Consider the following 17634-nt stretch of genomic DNA (forward strand, 5'->3'; position numbering starts at 1 on the left):
CATTCTGATCAGATTCAAGCAGAGATTCAATACAGAGATACCATTAGTTGTACTTGTGGAGAATCTGTGACAGAGTCAGGATGGAGGTGGCACATTTATCCATGTACTATTTATTCAGGAGATGATGGAGAAACTGTATTTCCTGACTTGCAAGATCTGGTTAATGTAGCTGAACAATAGATATAATTAACTTATCTGGTTGTGTTTCCTGTCTCATCTGCCTGGTAAAGTTAACATCCACTATAATGCTCCTACAGTCTCCTTTACAGCCAAAGAAGTTCCACCCACTATCCAGCTACAGCCTATGTTGTTTCTTACCTGACAATTCCTTAGGCAGCATCTCTTCACCCTGTCTCCCAAAATTTTCCCCACATACCAGGCACTGGGTGCCAGTTTGCTTCTGAGTGTAATTCAAGGTGCTGATTTATTCTATAAAGCCCTACGTGGCGTAGAGCTTGGTTACTTCAGGGAATCACCCATATCCTGTGGTGTTGGCCTGGAATGAGATTCTGCCTGAGATATATGTGGCTCCCACCATGATGACATTCTAGAGGGCTTTTAAAATCTGGGTCTTCTCCCGGGCTTTGAGCTAGATGTTTGATACCCTTGTTACATATTGGATATGTTGTGTTGACTGGAACTGTCATCTCTGTATTGCTATACTTTTTTCTGAATTGTATATTTGTTATGCTATGTTGTTCTATTGTTTATGCTCTCTGTCTCCCAGAGTCAAATGAAACTAGGCAGTCTCTAATTGGAGATAAATTAACCTTCAAGGAAAGACACTGTGCATTCCAAAGTGCTGTTATCCAGTTCTTTGTCTGATTCATGTAATGTTATTTGTTTGGTTTGGCTTAACATGTTATGTGACCTCAGCTCATTGTAATTTGGTTGCCATGATATATGGCTTAGTACAATGTGCCAAATCACTGGTGCCTTACTGAACCAATTATATTTAAACATACCATAGCTTAATACAGTATGATGTGAAAATGGGGCACATATATCTAATTATGGTTTGGAAATATAAGAGAGAAATAGGTTTGGCCTCTCACCATTTGGCTGCCACTATATTGGCTTTCTCCATTTGCTGTAACAGACCTCAAGAATCTCTTTAACAATTTGCATTAAGACTGCATGCATACAAGGCAGATTTGTAAGGGAAGGCGTAAATATCAGAGTAAATCACTTATCTGTGAGTTCAAATGCTGAAAATAGTGGGTCTGCAGCTACTCAGTGATCTATGCAGTCAGATTCACTTTGAGATTTTAAAAGTCCTGTTAATATTTCATGAAATGTTTAAACAAATAGATGGTGTGTCTTGCTTTAAAGATTGAAAAAAATCTGCCTAATAAACATTTTATTAAAAATGAAAGTTAAAACATTGATTTTTAGGTTGGGCCACTTTTTATACAAAGTGAATTTGATGCAGTGGTTAAGGCACTAGGATAGAAACCAGGAGACAGTGAATTTTGTCCCTTCTTCAGCACAAAGCCAGCTGGTTGAACTTGGGTAATTACTCTGTTTCATTCTTGGAAGCTGGCAACTTCTGCAATCTTGCCAAGAAACGGCAGGGCATTATTCAGGCACTTGCCAGGATTCAACGTAGATTCAAAGGCACAAACAAAAAATTTCTATAAGTTTGAAATTATCAGTATCAATGTTGGAACATTTTGGTAAGGACAGGTGTTCCAGGTTTCTAGTAAACCATTTTGGGATCAGAACAATCAACCTCAAAATGTTTTACATATCTGTGTTGTGGGTACAGGTATAGATAAAGATAAGTCAATGCATGAAGGTGAGGTGCAGTGTGAATATATAAGGCGTTACAAATTAAAGTTGTACGAAAATATGCTTATTATCCTCCACTTGATGTCTATTTTAGGGAGGTGGCTATGCAGCAAGATGGAAGGATTCACCTGACCGTAGTGTACTTTGGAAGTGAACAAATGAGCAAAGTCAAAGGAATCCTAGAAAACATATCCAAGTGAGCAAAGCGTTTGACTTAATGTCATTTTTAATTTTGAAACCAAAAGAAAAAGAAAAGGTGGATTTCCTGATTCTACTCTTCTCATTAATGGTTAACATTTTTAAAAAAGAAGTGGCAAGTCTTAGGATAATCTGGAAGACCTATTGTTGTTTGGCTGAAATCTTTGCCTTGTAATTCTAATCTCCTCTAAACAGAAAAGAACCGCTGTGCTTAGACAATCCTTAAACAATACTGGAAATGCTATAAGCAAAATTCTTCTCAAAACTCTTATTGACAAATCATCATCTTTCAGATAATTTGTCCTGCACTGACAAAAGTAAATTTTTAATTAGTTTTTTCCCCCCTCTAATATTAATTAAAATCTGGGAACAACCATATCTGTTTTCAGCAAAATACATTATCCAACTAAAGTTTTCAATTCAAAAGGCATTACCTTTTTTTTTCCTACCGTTTTTTCTTTGTCTTGGAAACTTCCAGCTATGGAACAACCACAAGGAGGCAAGCTGTCCTGTTGATTTCTCTCTGTATTATACAGCTTCCATTACACTGCAGATTATACAACAGATTTTTGAATAAATTCTTACACCCATCTACCTTTTCCAGTAATAATGCAATGTCCACACTATACCATTGTTAAATTAGATCTATTGCAATCAACAGGAGCAAACAACCTCTACAGATTTCACTTGACTGCTCTAAGAAGTCTGGATCCAATCCCATATTTCAACAGTCAGTTGATTTACATCATATTTTCCTTTCAAAAGTCAACTGAATGCTACTGAGGCATTTCAGAAGGAAACTTTGGCAACTAACAGAACTTGTTGCTTACTATAAATTAAAATGTGGCATTAAAAACCAACTAATATATGATGATAAAGCATTTGTTTTTATTGTATTTATGTATTAACCAATTTATATAGCACATCTCTCACAAATAAGCAACTCTGGGCAGCATACAATAAAGCTAAATGATGACCCAAGCCATTTAAATGGAGTATTTCCTTTCTTGCATATAAGAGTCAGTCATGATAAATGTATTAATCACTAAGACTCTTTTTTTCTTAGAATAAAAAATTGTCTACAAATGATAACATGAAAGGTAGATAAAACTTAACTATAATTTTTCTTTACAGATCAGCCAATTTCAGAAATTACACATTTATTCAGCTGGATGAAGTGTTCTCCAGGGGGAAAGGTCTGGACGTGGGTGCAAGATTTTGGAAAGGAACCAATGTTGTACTTTTTTTCTGTGATGTGGATATATATTTCACAGCAGAATTCCTGAACACATGTAGATTAAACACACAACCAGGTACAGTCATTCATTCATGATATGATGGACAGAAATTCAATTTACACCATAAGCAGTTTGTTATTCTTTTTAACATTGAAGATATATTACATACATATATTCCTTCAGAGGTCTGCCAACTCTCTCTAGCAAAACTGTAACTATAACTGAAAACTCAGCTAATTTCTCCTTTATACATTTCAGAAATTAGACAATGTATATAGCCATCATCTATAATGATGATGGAAAGTATTCTTCCCCATAAATGTGATAATAATTGTAATAATGAGGGAGGATGGGAGCTCATTCTGAGTGATTCAGCCATTGAAACAGTTAAAGAAAAATCTGGACTGTTGATCCAGGTAAATGGACATCAAATTTTGAGATGCAATTTGGAAAGTTCCCTGCTCAGGTGATTTTCATTTTTTTTTAATGCAAACAGCTGAATCCATGTTTCCTTTTGTCTTTGGAACATTTCCCAGGACTAGCTGAAAACTAAATTAGAAAATAATAATAATAATAACAACAACAACAACAACAACAACAACAACAATAATAATAATAATAATAATAATAATAATAATAATAATAATAATAATAATAATAATAATTTATTTGCGGTCACAAACCAAAACACAAGTACAACAATGGGGAAATTAATCATGAACAATTGGTCACCAAAAACTTGACTAAGGGGAATTACAGAGTTCTCCTCTGATGGTCACAGCTCTTTAAAAAAATTTGGAAACCAAAGAAGTGATATATGAGGAGCCATCCCCTAGACAATATAAGAACAAATTACTAACATTGGATCTAGAAGGGTCTGTTTCAAGGAGAGACAGTAATAGAGAGCACCATTACTTTGGATTTGTCGTAATTAATAGACAAATGGTTCTCAGCACAGTAGGACCCGAATGCAGAAAGTAATCTTTTCAGACCTGGCCTTGACAATGAAAGGAGGGCTACATCATCAGCATAAAGGAGAAGCGGGATCTTCGTAGTTGACAACTTTGGGGCATGGGACTCAATACGTCCAATGTGAAAGGCCAAGTCAGATAAGAATAAATTATACAAAAGAGGAGCCAGAACACAACCCTGCCTTACTTCGTTCTTAATCGGGATAGGATTTGAAAGTTCTCCCTGCAGACCACACCTGACCTGACTAGCGGTCTGGCTGTACAAAGATGTAATTAAGAACAGAAGACATCTATCAATAGAACTTTTGAGCAGTTTTGACCACAACAGTCCCCTAGGGACTGAGTCAAATGCTGACTTAAGGTCGATAAAAGCAGTAAAAAGTTTGCCACCTGGTATGGTAGTATATTTATTGACCAGGTGCACTAAGACAAAGCAGTGGTCCAGTGTGGCACAGCCCGCTATAAACCCAATCTGTTCAGCACCAATAATATTGGACTCCTCAACCCAGGTGAGGAGTCTATGTTGGAGATATTTAGCATACAGTTTCCCAATGATGGAGAACAGGCTTATGGGGCGATAGTCAGCTGGATTGTTCCTATTTCCTCATTTAAAAAATGGAACAATAATTGCTAAGCTCCAGGAGGTAAAGATCCTGCCAGAGGTATTGATATGCGTGAAGAGTCTTGCTAAGAGGAATCCACCACTCGGGATTGGATTTTAGCAGATCAGGGGGAATGGCATCAGGGCCAGGGGCTTTGCCTGACTTGAGTTCGGAGATAAGCTCGGTAATCTCAGCATGAGTCACGGGTTGCCAGTCAGGAACTGCAGGAGGCAGCTGTGGCCCAAGCACAGTCGAACTTGTTGACGCCTGGAAAATTGCCAAGAAATGGTTTTCCCAATCTCTGTTGGAAATACAGCAGAGAGGGAGTTCTTAATGACCCGGCAAGGAGCTGGCAACAATTTGCCAAAATAATCAAGTGTTCTTCTGCTGGATGGAGAGGAGAAGTAGATCCCACTTCTCTCTCTCTTTAGCTTTCTTTTTCTTAGCAATTAGTCCTTTATACTCCCGCTTCAAGCGATAGTAGTGCTCTGGTGGGCATTTATCCCCTCAATTACGATAGAGCAGGTAAACCAATTAATCTGGTTCCTGAGCATGAGACACTCTTTGTCAAACCAAGAATTACTTCTTGAATGATATGGACCACTCGGCCTAGGGACGGGTCCTAGCTCCCTTTGAACACTATTAATTAGTGATTCAAAGGCCGAGATTGTCCCTGGGCCACTACTTGTTAGGGCCTGATTGTATAGGCTGAGACACTCCGGAGATGATAAAAAGGAGTGGAACTTTCTTTCAGTATTAGAAGACCATTTGATCCTCTTTGTATACGAGACCACATAGGGATCTAATATCTGGGGACCCCTAGGGAGATGTATATTTGAGGAAAGCCCAATGATTATAACCAGGGGGTAGTGGTCGCTCTCCTTAAGGCAGTCCACATAAAAAGCACAGACTGCCTTTCTAAGAAGCTGGGATACCAGCACAAAATCAATAACACTACTTCCACGTGAGGAACTAAAAGTAAACTCACCAACTAGATCACCTAGGGTACTCCCATTAAGAATTATCTTATTGTGTTGGGCTGCTAAAAGGGCTAACTGAATGCCAGCAAAATTTGTTAATTTATCCTTAGAATGTCTGGCTGAAATCAGGTGTCCTATGGCCTGGAGGGTTTCTTGGGAGTAGAGTGCCTCAATCGATGGGGGAACTTGGACTCCCAATTGGGCATTAAAGTCGCCCCCTATAAGGATGTACAGCACTGGGAATTTAGTTTCCATACAAGTAATGTAATTCTCCAGCACGCCCAATTGAGCCTTAGTATCAGCTTGCCTCATCATCGGGGGAAGATAAACGTTGAACACTAACAGTTTGCTGTGTCCTCTCTTAATTAGGAGCACCATAGCTAAAGAGCCACAGGGGGGCAGCTCCGCTGTCTCCACTTTCAAAGCAGTAGAGACCAAGCAAGCTAGACCACCCTTAGGCCTTCCTGTCATAGATTGTCTGGTGGCAGCCAAGGAAATGACCGTAAACCCTGTAAGGCAGGGGTCCCCAACCACCGGGCCCCGGACCGGTACCGGTCCGTGGATCATTTTCTACCGGGCCGCCGGTTTGCTGGGTGCTGCCATCTTGTTTTGATGAGAAAGTGCTTCCAGGTGAGCTTTTCCGGTTGGAAAGCAGCGTTTGGGTCCTGAAGGAATCCTCGTGCCTTAGTTTCATCGAAGGGGTGGTGGTGGCTTTGAACGAAGAGCCGTCCCGATGGCGGAGGAGATTAAGAAAGCACAAAAAAGGTACAAAGGAGGAATTGAAGGTGGCGGGGAGAAGCGGGGGACGGCTGGCTGGCCGGTCGCTCGGCTCGCCTTGCCTTGTCATGCGTGCTGATGCCGGTACCAGGACGCGGATCATTTTGTGATGCTGGTACCGGGCCGTGGCACAAAAAAGGTTGGGGGGCACTGCTGTAAGGGATATCTTATCGCATGCCCAGGTCTCCTGAAGCAGGACCACATCAAATGAGTGAATATAGTTGGCGAATTCTGTGGTACCACACCTTCTCCCCCAACATGCTATGTTCCACGAAAGGCACTTAAGTGTGCGGGGAGGGTTTGCCAGATTTAATAGTCATTCTGTGTGATTAATTTTTCCCAGAGCGCCCTTCGGATCTGAAAAGATACAACCATTGTTAAGTGGCAGGGTCATCTCTTAGGAGGCAGAGGCAGGGAAGGACAGAGGGGAGGCGAGCCTTGTTCATGGGGCTGTAGGGCTCTAAGTGCATTCCAGTTCGTACTTGTGGCATTAATTGGTTGCTTAGCTGGCAAGTATTCAGCAGCATCAACAGACAGAGTTTGAAGTAGCCCTGGATCTTCAAATTTACAAATTAGACATTCTGGAGAGAGCGCCAAGGGAGCTTCCGTTGGTAAATCAGTATAGACACCCTGGAGTCCAAGGGAATACTTATCAGGTAGTGAAAGACTCCAGAGCTTGGATTTAACTGCATCCAGACGCTTTATGATTTGGGGCCTTTCTGGTTGTGGAAGCACACAAAAGGAGTCGAAGAGCTGTGTCTCCTCCTGGTTCCAGAAATTGTCTTGACATAAGTCAGTCTCATAAATAGATGGAATCCGAAAGGCACTGACCTGGGGCTTATTTACTAAGGAACCATGGGTGCCCTGGGCTGGTGTCGCTTCCTTTGGGGCCATTTCTTCCCAGCTGATCAAGTCAAGGGAAACTTCCTGGTAAGATGTTACTAACTGCGGGGGGTTGATTTGACCGGTTGTAGGAGGAACAGTCAGGCTACCATCTGAGAGGACACCAACTGGAGGTTTTGTGGGAATAGGTGTATAATTAGTACGTGATGTAGTATCGGAGATGGCATTCAAGGTTGGCGAATAAAAATAGAATAAATTAGATAAGAGAAATCACATCAAAGCTAGGCATTGCTAGACTTCCAGCTGAAGGAGAAAATAAGCCTAAATCCAGAAAAAAAATCCAGCAGGAGCTCCTCCATTATAGACAAAGAATAGAACAACAAATATAGCAATGTTGTCATTCCATATGTTGCAGGAATATCTGAAAAGCTCAGGAGACTATTCAACTAATACAATATACATGTACATTTTAAACCCAAGAACACGCTAAGGCAGAAGCTTGTCCACCTCAAGGATAAAACACTTAGACACAAATTGAGTGTAATGTAATATATATACAATACAATATAGTGAAACGTGCCAATCTGTACATTGGTGAAGGATAACAACCACTTCACAAGCATATGGCATATGAGATCAAACCCATCAGGACAAGATTCAGCAGTTCATTAAAGGCAACTCTTGAAGACAGCGAAACCCACATTTTGGATAGAGAGGATCATTGGTTCCAAAGAGGAATAAAAGAGTCAATTTATTTTAACATTGAGCAGCCCTCTCTCAACAGAGGGGGAGGGATAATACCTATCTACAGTCTACAATGCAGCCCTTGAAGCAGTTTCCAGAAGATTCCACAACCAATTTGCACTCTAATTCAAGTGATTCTGAGGGCACAGATAAGCCCCCAAGTGGCCTCAAGAGCTCTCAGAGAGTGCTAACAATGACTGCAAAGAAATACAATCTTTGCATCTCCCCCTCCCAAAACATCTGGTCAGAACTCATTCTTCCATCTCCCCACCATCACAACTGATGAAGTTTCTTGGATGAGAAACAAAATGTTTTCTTCTTCCTCAAGAAAAAAAACAATCCAGTTAGCTTTTGAAAAAGCATCTTTGAGAAAATCCCAATCCCATAAATCCATACTGGAAATAGAGCAAGCTAAGGCATAATAAAACCTAAATATGGATGATGAGAATTTAATTTTAAGGACTGCGGAGCTTTGTGTATATGTGCATGTGGTAGATCTGCTGCAAAAGCTAGGACCCTGTTTAATTTTAGAGGAAATATGTGTTATTTAGAGCCATTTAGTGTAGAGCCATGTTATAGAAACCAGAAAATCACAACTTCTAGTCTCAGCTTAGCCAGTCACTCTCAACCTTAAAAAGGAGATCGTGCCAAGGCATGTCTGAACTGTTACCAAGAAAACTGCAGGGACTTTGCTAGGGAATTCCTAGGAGTCAACAGTGACACAAAGGCATACAGGTGTTAACATGTAAATCATACTTTCAGTTCTCACTTCTTACATAAATATATTAAAAAATGTAGCATTTAGATTGTTTCCTACAGAAGCATATAATTTCTCTTTCTGTTTACACCTACACATTGGGTTTCAAAGTGGATTACCACTGGTTCGGTGGGTGTGGCTTGATGAGCACACTTTGCGCGTGCGCATACACTTTGTGTGTGCATGCCAAACACGCCCTTTGCACAGGCGCAGAGGCTTCCTACTTACCTGCAATCCTGCACTCCCTGTGTCTTCAACAGCTGACACGCAGCAATTTGTCCCGCGCAAAACAGCTGTGCTTCAAAAACAGGAAATAAAGGTCAGTATGGGAGCCCAGGTGGGCGGGCAGGCCCAACAGCAGATCGTCGGACTGAACCAGATGAACTTTGGAGCTACCGGTTCAGCCGAACCAGTAGAATCCCATGCCTGCTCTGTAATCTACTTTCTTCAAAGTATTCAAGAGCAGATTTAGCAAAAAATGACCATAATCTTTTCCAAATCTTATTTCTAGGAAAGAAAGTATTCTATCCTGTTCTTTTCAGCCAGTACAACCCAAGTCTAATATATGGACATCATGATTCCATTCCACCCTTAAAACAACAGCTGGTAGGTAATTGGCTGTTTAACCAAATGCACAGACTAAAAATTCTTTAAAATTCAGCAGTATTTGTTAGAGCCTTTTTCCATTCTAAATTATACTGTAACTGCAAATTTACTTAAGAAATGAGATTTGAGCCTCAGACATAAGCATACTTGGAAAAGAGATCTTTTCAAATCATTCTGCATAAGACTGCTTTTGAAGAAGTCTGGAAAGTTCTTGGAGAACGGATCTGCTTAAAGATGTTTACTGGAAGCTGATAGCCCAGATATAATACATTAATTCTATATAAGTTGGACCACTTTAAACTAGTAGTTTAAGTTTCAGAGAATTAATGGAAGCCACTTTTATTTTTATTTGTTTAAATGCATTGACCAGCCAACTGCAGTGGATTCTGGGTAACGTGTGAATGTGGGGAAAAAACAAATAATATTTTTAAAACTACCCATGCCCATATGAACTTGCCAATGCTTTAAGATTACTGCTAGCAAATACACTACCTAGCTTCTCTTTAAGGTAAATAAGGCCTAGAGAGGAGCTTTATACCGGCATATATAAACATATAATGTTAATTTTTATTTGAATAATCTAAAGCTTTACGCTGTTTCTTTTTTACATCACATCTTAGATTCTAAAAAAGATTTGCAACTGTGGTGGGATTCAAAAATTTTTATTACCGCTTCTGTGGGCGTGGCTTGGTGGGCGTGGCAGGGGAAGGATACTGTAAAATCTCTAGTCAGAGGTGGTATTTGCCAGTTCTCCGAATTACTCAAAATTTCCGCTACTGGTTCTCCAGAACTGGTCAGAACCTGCTGAATACCACCACTGGTATGCAATATACACTAGTTAGGATGCAAAGATTTCTGAGAGTTGAAGTCTAAGAATGGTCAGTTAGATGGCCTTGAGTTTAGCTCTAGTGAACGTTATTTCAAGTTCTCAAATGCAGCTCACTTCTTTAGACAGAATTTTCCTCCAAAGCAACATGGGTGTAATACTGAGGAGACTTGCATTAATTGCCAGTGTAAATTTTAAGAAATTAAAAAAGAAATCACATTCTGGGACAACTGAAGAAAAAGTGGTCTTTTCTATATTTCTCTAATGGTGACAATGTAGAAAAGGATGGCAGAAAATCACTGACTTTTATTCATCACAATGCTTTATTATTTCTCCAGTAAGAGAGAGAAAAAACTGTCAAAAAGAATTAGCATTTTTTTTCTCTAGATAAGGCAATTTTCATTTTTATAAATCCTTACTGGCAACATGGGGGATGTAACAACTTAAAGGATGTGCCTCTCATTGATTAGGAGTTCCACTGCAGATTTGCACTGGGCCAAAAATAAGAATTAAATCAAAAGGGATTATTTAATTGCAGCTAAAACATCTTGTTTCTTCCAGGTAATAAAAAAAGAGACAGGATTTTGGAGAGACTTTGGGTTTGGAATGACTTGTCAATTTCGTTCTGATTACATCAATATTGGTGAGACACTATGCTTTTTTACATATATATCTTTTTTTTTTTTTTTTTTTTTAAACAAGTTTTATTAATTTTTAAAACACACAAATTATCATTATTCATTACATGTTTAAACCTTTTTCCCTTATAAATTTAACAAGTCAGATAAATTATGATTCTGTTTTAAACCATTTCCATATAATATACCAAAACCTCTTATTCAATTTCTCTTTACTTCTCTTTACTCTTATTCAATATCATTATTATTATTTCATCTGTTTCTTTCTGACTTAGTTACCATTATTCTCATTCTATATTTCTACAAGTTTTTACCAATTCTCCCCCCAAAAAAGACATATACACACAACACACAAAACATAAAAAAAATATCTTTTTGGAAAGTAACTTGGACCCAGGTGTCTCTCTCTTCATGGACTTCAATTATATTCATGCTCATCTTACATATCATTACTTATTTTATTTACCATTCTAAGCCTTCTATATTAACTTCTCCACATATTTCACACTTCTTAATTCTACCTTAATTAATCATCTTAGTTTAAATCATTATATTTGTATCTTTTGTCCATTTTTTATCATCCCTTTGTCTCATCCCTTATGAAAAAAAAAGAAGATCAGTTTCTCCTGAAATCATTAATCAGAGTATGATGCCTTTCTATCTCCCCCTAAGTTAATCAAATTAATCTTTAAAATAATATCTAATACCCAATCAGATTTTGCTTGGTACATTCTATCTAACTAATACATCCAACACAATTAAATGCATAATTAGAGAATAAATCCAAATATTAAAAAGAAATACTATAATAAAAATTTTATAATAACATCAATACCATAATTTTATTAAACTCTTTAATTAAAACAATATTCTAAACCTCTCCTATTATTAAGTTTTAATACCAATCATTTTTAAACATTTTAACATTTTAATCTCTTATCAACTCTTAAACCATTGCAATACTACCATCTCATCTTATGTACCTTGCAAAATCTTTTTTTTTTAAAAAAATTATACTTTATCCATTATCCATAAAAAATTCCTTTTTTCCATTCAATTTCAAAACGTTGTAGCTTTTCTCCACCTTTTCCCTTTCTTTCTTTTCCCAACAAACCTTTCTACCCCCTTCTTCTAGCCTCTGCCTTACCGGCTTCCCTTCTCTGTCGTATTTCTTTTCCCCTTTGTTTACACTCATCATATTGGTTTTGCACTTTATTTTTCCCTTTCTTAAATGTTTTTAGATCTTAAGTCCTTAAATCCTTTAGTTTTCTTCTTTTCTCTTCTTTTCTTTTCTTTCTCTCTTCCTTTTTTCTGGATCAAATTCTGAGATTCATTAAAGATGGCTCCTTCCTTTCTTTCTTGTTCCTCTGCTGTCTTCATCTGTTGTAATTTTTGTTGATAATTAGTAAGCGCCATTTCTAAGAAAAGAAAAGCTTCTTCCACACCATTTCTCAGTTCCTCAACAGAAAGAGCCATTATAAATCTTTTCTTTTCTTTTCTCCTTCTTTCTTCTTACAACAACCAGAATATTCAAAAAAAAATAAAAAAGATAAAACAATCCCAAAGTTATCAATCAGTCCAAACCAAGGCAGAGTTCTCACTTTCTCCTTCTGGGGTGATATCAATCAAAGAGAAAGAAAGTCCAAATCTGTTTAAAGTCTTGTTACAATATATTCTAGTCTTCAAATCCTTAAGGCATCTGCTCCAACAAATCTTAGCATACAAATATTTTCTTTTTAATCCTCTCTCTTCCCACTCATCGCTTAAATCCGATTTCCACCTAAAAAAATAGGTTTCTTAATATCCAGTTATTTATTCCGTAGGAAAAGAGGGAAAGCTATCCTTTCAGCACCTTCCAGCAGCCGCTTTTTTCCTCTTCTGGCAGGTATTATTCAGAAAGTCATACTATTCAGGAATTTTATTAAATATGTCTTAGAGTCCTAGGAGCCAAGAAAAACTTTCTCCTCTCAATCACTTTCTCCACTTCCTCCTGCGCATTCTTACCCGGCTGCCAGCTTCTTTGTGGCGGCCATTACGGACCGCCGCTGCACATCCTGGGAAAAGGGGTTCTGCCGGCCAGGAGGGGGTCTGCAGCACCCCAAACCCTTCTCCGGATCCCCTACCTTCAGCTGCCCCTGCAGGTGGCCTAGCTCCGTACCCGGCTGGGTCGGAGCCCCAAAAGACTAGCGCGGCAGGGATCGCGCAGCCGCAAATCCCTGCCGCTCATGCGAAGCCGACAAACCGGAAGTCTACATATATATCTTTTATTGTTTTATCAATGTATAAAATGCAAAGCAAAATAAAAAATAGGAAATTAAGTGAAGACAAAAGAAAGGAAAGAAAATATGGGGTACAAGGGAAGAAGGAAAAAGATGTTGACTTCTGACTCTTTTTAGCACAGTACAAGATAACATTATAACCTCAACTTTTTACTTTTATACTTTAGTATATACCGTATTTTCAGAGTATAAGATGCTCTGAAGTATAAGACGTACCTATCTTTTAGGGAGGAAAATAAGGCTCTGCCTCTGCCTCCCAGCAATTTGCCTCCTTGCAGCAAACAGCAAACAGCCTGCTTCAGCTCCAGCTCAGTCTGATTAGCACAAGCAGCTGATTGTCGGTTGGATCGCCCTCCCAGCAATCAGTTGTTTCATGCGGCAGGGATTACCATTGTCTATTGCTGCTGTTTTTGCCCTCAGCACACCCCATTTTTGCCCCGTTCCAGGCGGTGGGCATCAGAATGGGTGGAAAATGGGGTGCATGGAGGCAGCAATAGGCAATGGCAATCCCTGCAGCCTGAAACAGCTGATCGTCAGGAGGCCAATCCAACCAACAATCAGCTGTTTGTGCTAATCAGACTGTGCTGAAGCTGAAACTTGCTGTTTGCTGCAAGGAGGCAAATTGCTGGAGGCAAAGCTCAAAAGGTGGAGGGGGTGGCCAGTGGGTGGGGCTTCAGCAACGTTCGCTGTATAAGACACACAGACATTTCCACCCACTTTTGGGGGTGGAAAAAGTGTGTCTTATACTGCGAAAAATACAGTAACTAGCCTATAACAAATCCATCTAATCAGCAAAACCAAAGTCAAAGTTTCTTTTTTTTTCATCACAAGCACAAAATCCAGAAATGATATCTAAATAAAAAACATAAATATATTTTCCTCTTTGACTAGAACAATCAGTTTAACCATTACCGCTTTATCTTCCTTGCTGATGAAATAATATGTATCTCTTTTCGCATTTAATAATTTTTATAAACTATCACAATTTATATTAACAAAATTTACTGTATTCTTTCAGATACTTTAAATTAAAGGGAAAAATATTTTTCCCCTTTTTTAAAGGGAAAATCATTCATTTTTAAACACTAAGCTTTCTTTAAAAACATTTGTAGAATTAAAACATTCTAATACATCTTTTTTAACTTCCTCTTAACATAATTTAAAGTTCATTTTCAGACCAATAAAATTCCAACGAACTCCAATTAACTCATTAACTTTAGATTACTCCCTCTGTTATCCTCATAGAATAATTTTTTTCTTGTATACATCCTTTTTAAAGCTTTACATTTTTTAAGCAAATACATCTTTTTCTTTAACTTTCTCTTAGCATAGATATTGACCTCACCCCTTTCCTAAGAGGTCTGTAGGGGGCGTGCATAAGCGCACCAACGTGCCTACCGTCCCTGTCCTATTGTTTCTCTTATTCTTTTATTTTTCTTATATGTACCCATTTCATGTATTCACAACTATGTATACACTTATACTTATTATCTTGTAAACAATTGGCAAATCAAATAAATAAATAAAATAAATAAATAAATATTTTCAATACACTTTCAATAATATTTTACAAACTGTAGAATTACTAAAGCATTATATATAAAGAAAAAAAATAAATTTTCAAACTTTAGATTAAGACTCAATTACAAATGTCAAACTGATGAAAATCTGTCCTAATTCCAATTGATTCATTAAGTTTAAGTCACCCCTTTCAGCTTGTCTTCATGGAATAAAATGTTTTTCTTCTATGGAATATTTATCAAATAGTTATAAGCTTTTCTTTTTCTCAAGGATTTCTCAACCTTGTTAATATCCATGAAGAAAAAGTCCAAAACTTGTCTTTTTAAAAATTGCACATTTTCTTGGAGGTCTTTTTTCAATTATGCTTGGGAGGCTTCTATTTAAACAATCATAATAAAAATTGGTGTCAGGTTTATATTCCAAAACTTCAGTTGGCTCCTCTGCATTGTCAGCTACTTGTGAAATTGCCTCAGTAGTTTGGTAACTTTCTACACATATTTGCATCTCTGAAGTAGTTTGAGTACTCTTTTTTAAAAAAAGTTTTTATTTTTTAAGACATATACAAATAAAACATTAAAAACATAAAACCATCTTCCATTTTATATGCAGTACTCTTTTTAACATCCTTGGCTGTTCTGTAATTATCTCTAATCATTTGCTCCTCTTTAGTCAAAGAGTAGCTTTTTTATAAGTCACTTAAGAATTGCTGACAAATCAGGAATCATAAAAATCAGAAAGTTTTACTCTTAGCCATTCACAGCAAAGAAGACCAAGCTACAAATTATAAAAATAATGAACTAAATCCATAACTTTCTGCTCTCATATTTCTCCATCATCTTTTTAAAAAGATAGTCCACACTTCTTTATTTTAACTTGCCTTAGCAGCCTTCTTCCTTGTTTCTTCCCAAGAAGAACCTCAAATGGCACAGATCTTCAAAAAGGAATAACAGGCTATAGCTAAAGAGAACCTCTTTTAGCTTAATAAAGATCAGTAGTCCTTAAAAATGATTAAGAAATGAAAGGCACAACCAGTGGTGGGATTCAAATAATTTAACAACTGGTTTTCTGCCCTAATGACTGGGTGGGTGTGGCTGGATGGCCATGTGATTGGGTGGGTGTGGCCAATTTGATTGATCTCACCCTTAGGGAATTTCTCCTTAGTCCAACTCACAATAAAATAGCACAATAAAATAGCATTATTCCAATATTTAGAATAGAATAGAATAACAGAGTTGGAAAGGACCTTGGAGGTCTTCTAATCCAACCTCCTGCTTAGGCAGGAAACCCTATACCACTTCAGACAAATGGTTATCCAATCTCTTCTTTAAAACTTCCAGTGTTGGAGCATTTACAACTTCTGGAGGCAAGTTGTTCCACTGATTAATTGTTCTGTCAGGAAATTTGAGGGACTCCTATAAAAGTGAAGGAGTCAGTCTATTTTCCAAAGTACCAAAAGGCACAACAAGAAACAATGGATGGAAAGTAACCAAAGGGAGAAGAAACCTAGGGCTAAGGAGAACTTTCCTAAGGATGAGACCAATCAACCAATGGAATACCTTTCTTTCAGAAGTTGCGGGTGCTCCAACACCAGAGGCTTTCAAAATGAGTGAGGGAAGTACACCCCAAAAAGACAGTGCCAGGAACCACTAAAACAATGCAGAAAACTTAAAACAGCCATTCCCTTTTTAAAAACCAGTCAACCCCAAAGCAAATGCAACAGCTGAGAGGGAAACTAAGAGCAGCCATTCATGCTAATTGAAAGCCTGGCTGTGCTGCCAAAAGCGATTAACCCTTCCATCTTTATTATTCTATGCTCTCTATGTTCTGAATTGGGTGCTTCACAGCAGAAACAATACAGCGGGCTGAACCACACATGCATTAAATTCACAGCCTCTATAATCAAGCTGCATCATTGTCCTCTCCTGTATCTTTCCTCCCAGGAAGAAACAAGAAGTAGCCAACACGGCAGCAGCTATAAAAGGTCTTGGGGAACTCCAGGGAGTATCAGCTGATCACAGAAGTGTCACTTTATACTCTTTATAATGAAAGTGTTTGTAATCTTGTCCTTCCTAAAGGGAAGAGGCTAATTCCATCCCTAGATGGGTGATTGATGGGTTTCCCTGCCCTAATGCTGTCAGTTTCTGTTGTTTATTGATTTAATTCAGCGGTGTATCGGCTGCATTCCTGCTACAACTGTTAAGTGGTTCTTCACTGTCTGCCCGGAGCTATTAACTGAAGGAGAGAGAGAGAGAAAACCTCTCTAGCACTTTATTTTTAGTTGGTTCTCTGAACTGCACAAGCAATTAACTAATAGTTCGGGCGAACAGGTGAGAACCGGCTGAATCCCACCTGTGGGCACAACTTTGTCACCATTTGAAAAATAAATTTCAAAATGGCTTTTTCTTCAACTATGAAATGATTGCAGCATTTCCCCTATCCCGCCTCAGCTTTTGGCACAAAAGCGATTTTAAAGTGTAAGACATTATGCTTGTTTAAATTTGCCAGGCATTAGTGCTGAATTTTTTGTTGTTGTTTATTTTTAACACATTTCAGGCTATTTCTTGGTATGGGAAAGGTGTACACAGCTACATAATCACTTTGAATTAACTTTTAATATTAGTATATTTATTATTTAAGCAAACCAATCTACCTTCACAATCTATAACCATTGGTTAAATAAAACATACGCACTGAAAGAAAGAAAAACCATATCATCTCGGATGTAAATATTCTTGAAAAAGGATTTCTGACGGATATTCTCTCTTCCAGAACTCTCCCAATTTTTATTAATGTAACTTGCTGTTTTTATTATATCTTTAAAAATATCCAGGAATCCTTTTTCATTTAATTAAGATTTACTTTC

General features: G+C 37.9%; 1 protein-coding gene across 2 annotated transcripts in view; it reads left to right on the forward strand.

Annotated features, from left to right (window-relative positions):
- Positions 1 to 17634, forward strand: part of CSGALNACT1 (chondroitin sulfate N-acetylgalactosaminyltransferase 1) — a 46116-nt gene that overhangs the window by 24828 nt on the left and 3654 nt on the right. For both annotated transcript variants that reach the window (XM_087945840.1, XM_026679896.2), the window contains exons 4-7: positions 1886 to 1987; positions 3124 to 3302; positions 9413 to 9507; positions 10895 to 10976. In XM_087945840.1, the coding sequence (XP_087801966.1) occupies positions 1886 to 1987; positions 3124 to 3302; positions 9413 to 9507; positions 10895 to 10976 (458 nt within the window). The remainder of the gene's footprint in view (positions 1 to 1885; positions 1988 to 3123; positions 3303 to 9412; positions 9508 to 10894; positions 10977 to 17634) is intronic.

The sequence above is a fragment of the Notechis scutatus genome, chromosome Z (genome assembly GCF_049901735.1).
Source record: "Notechis scutatus isolate UNSWTSFEM ecotype Mainland chromosome Z, rNotScu1.2, whole genome shotgun sequence".
NCBI classification, from domain to species: Eukaryota; Metazoa; Chordata; class Lepidosauria; order Squamata; family Elapidae; genus Notechis; species Notechis scutatus.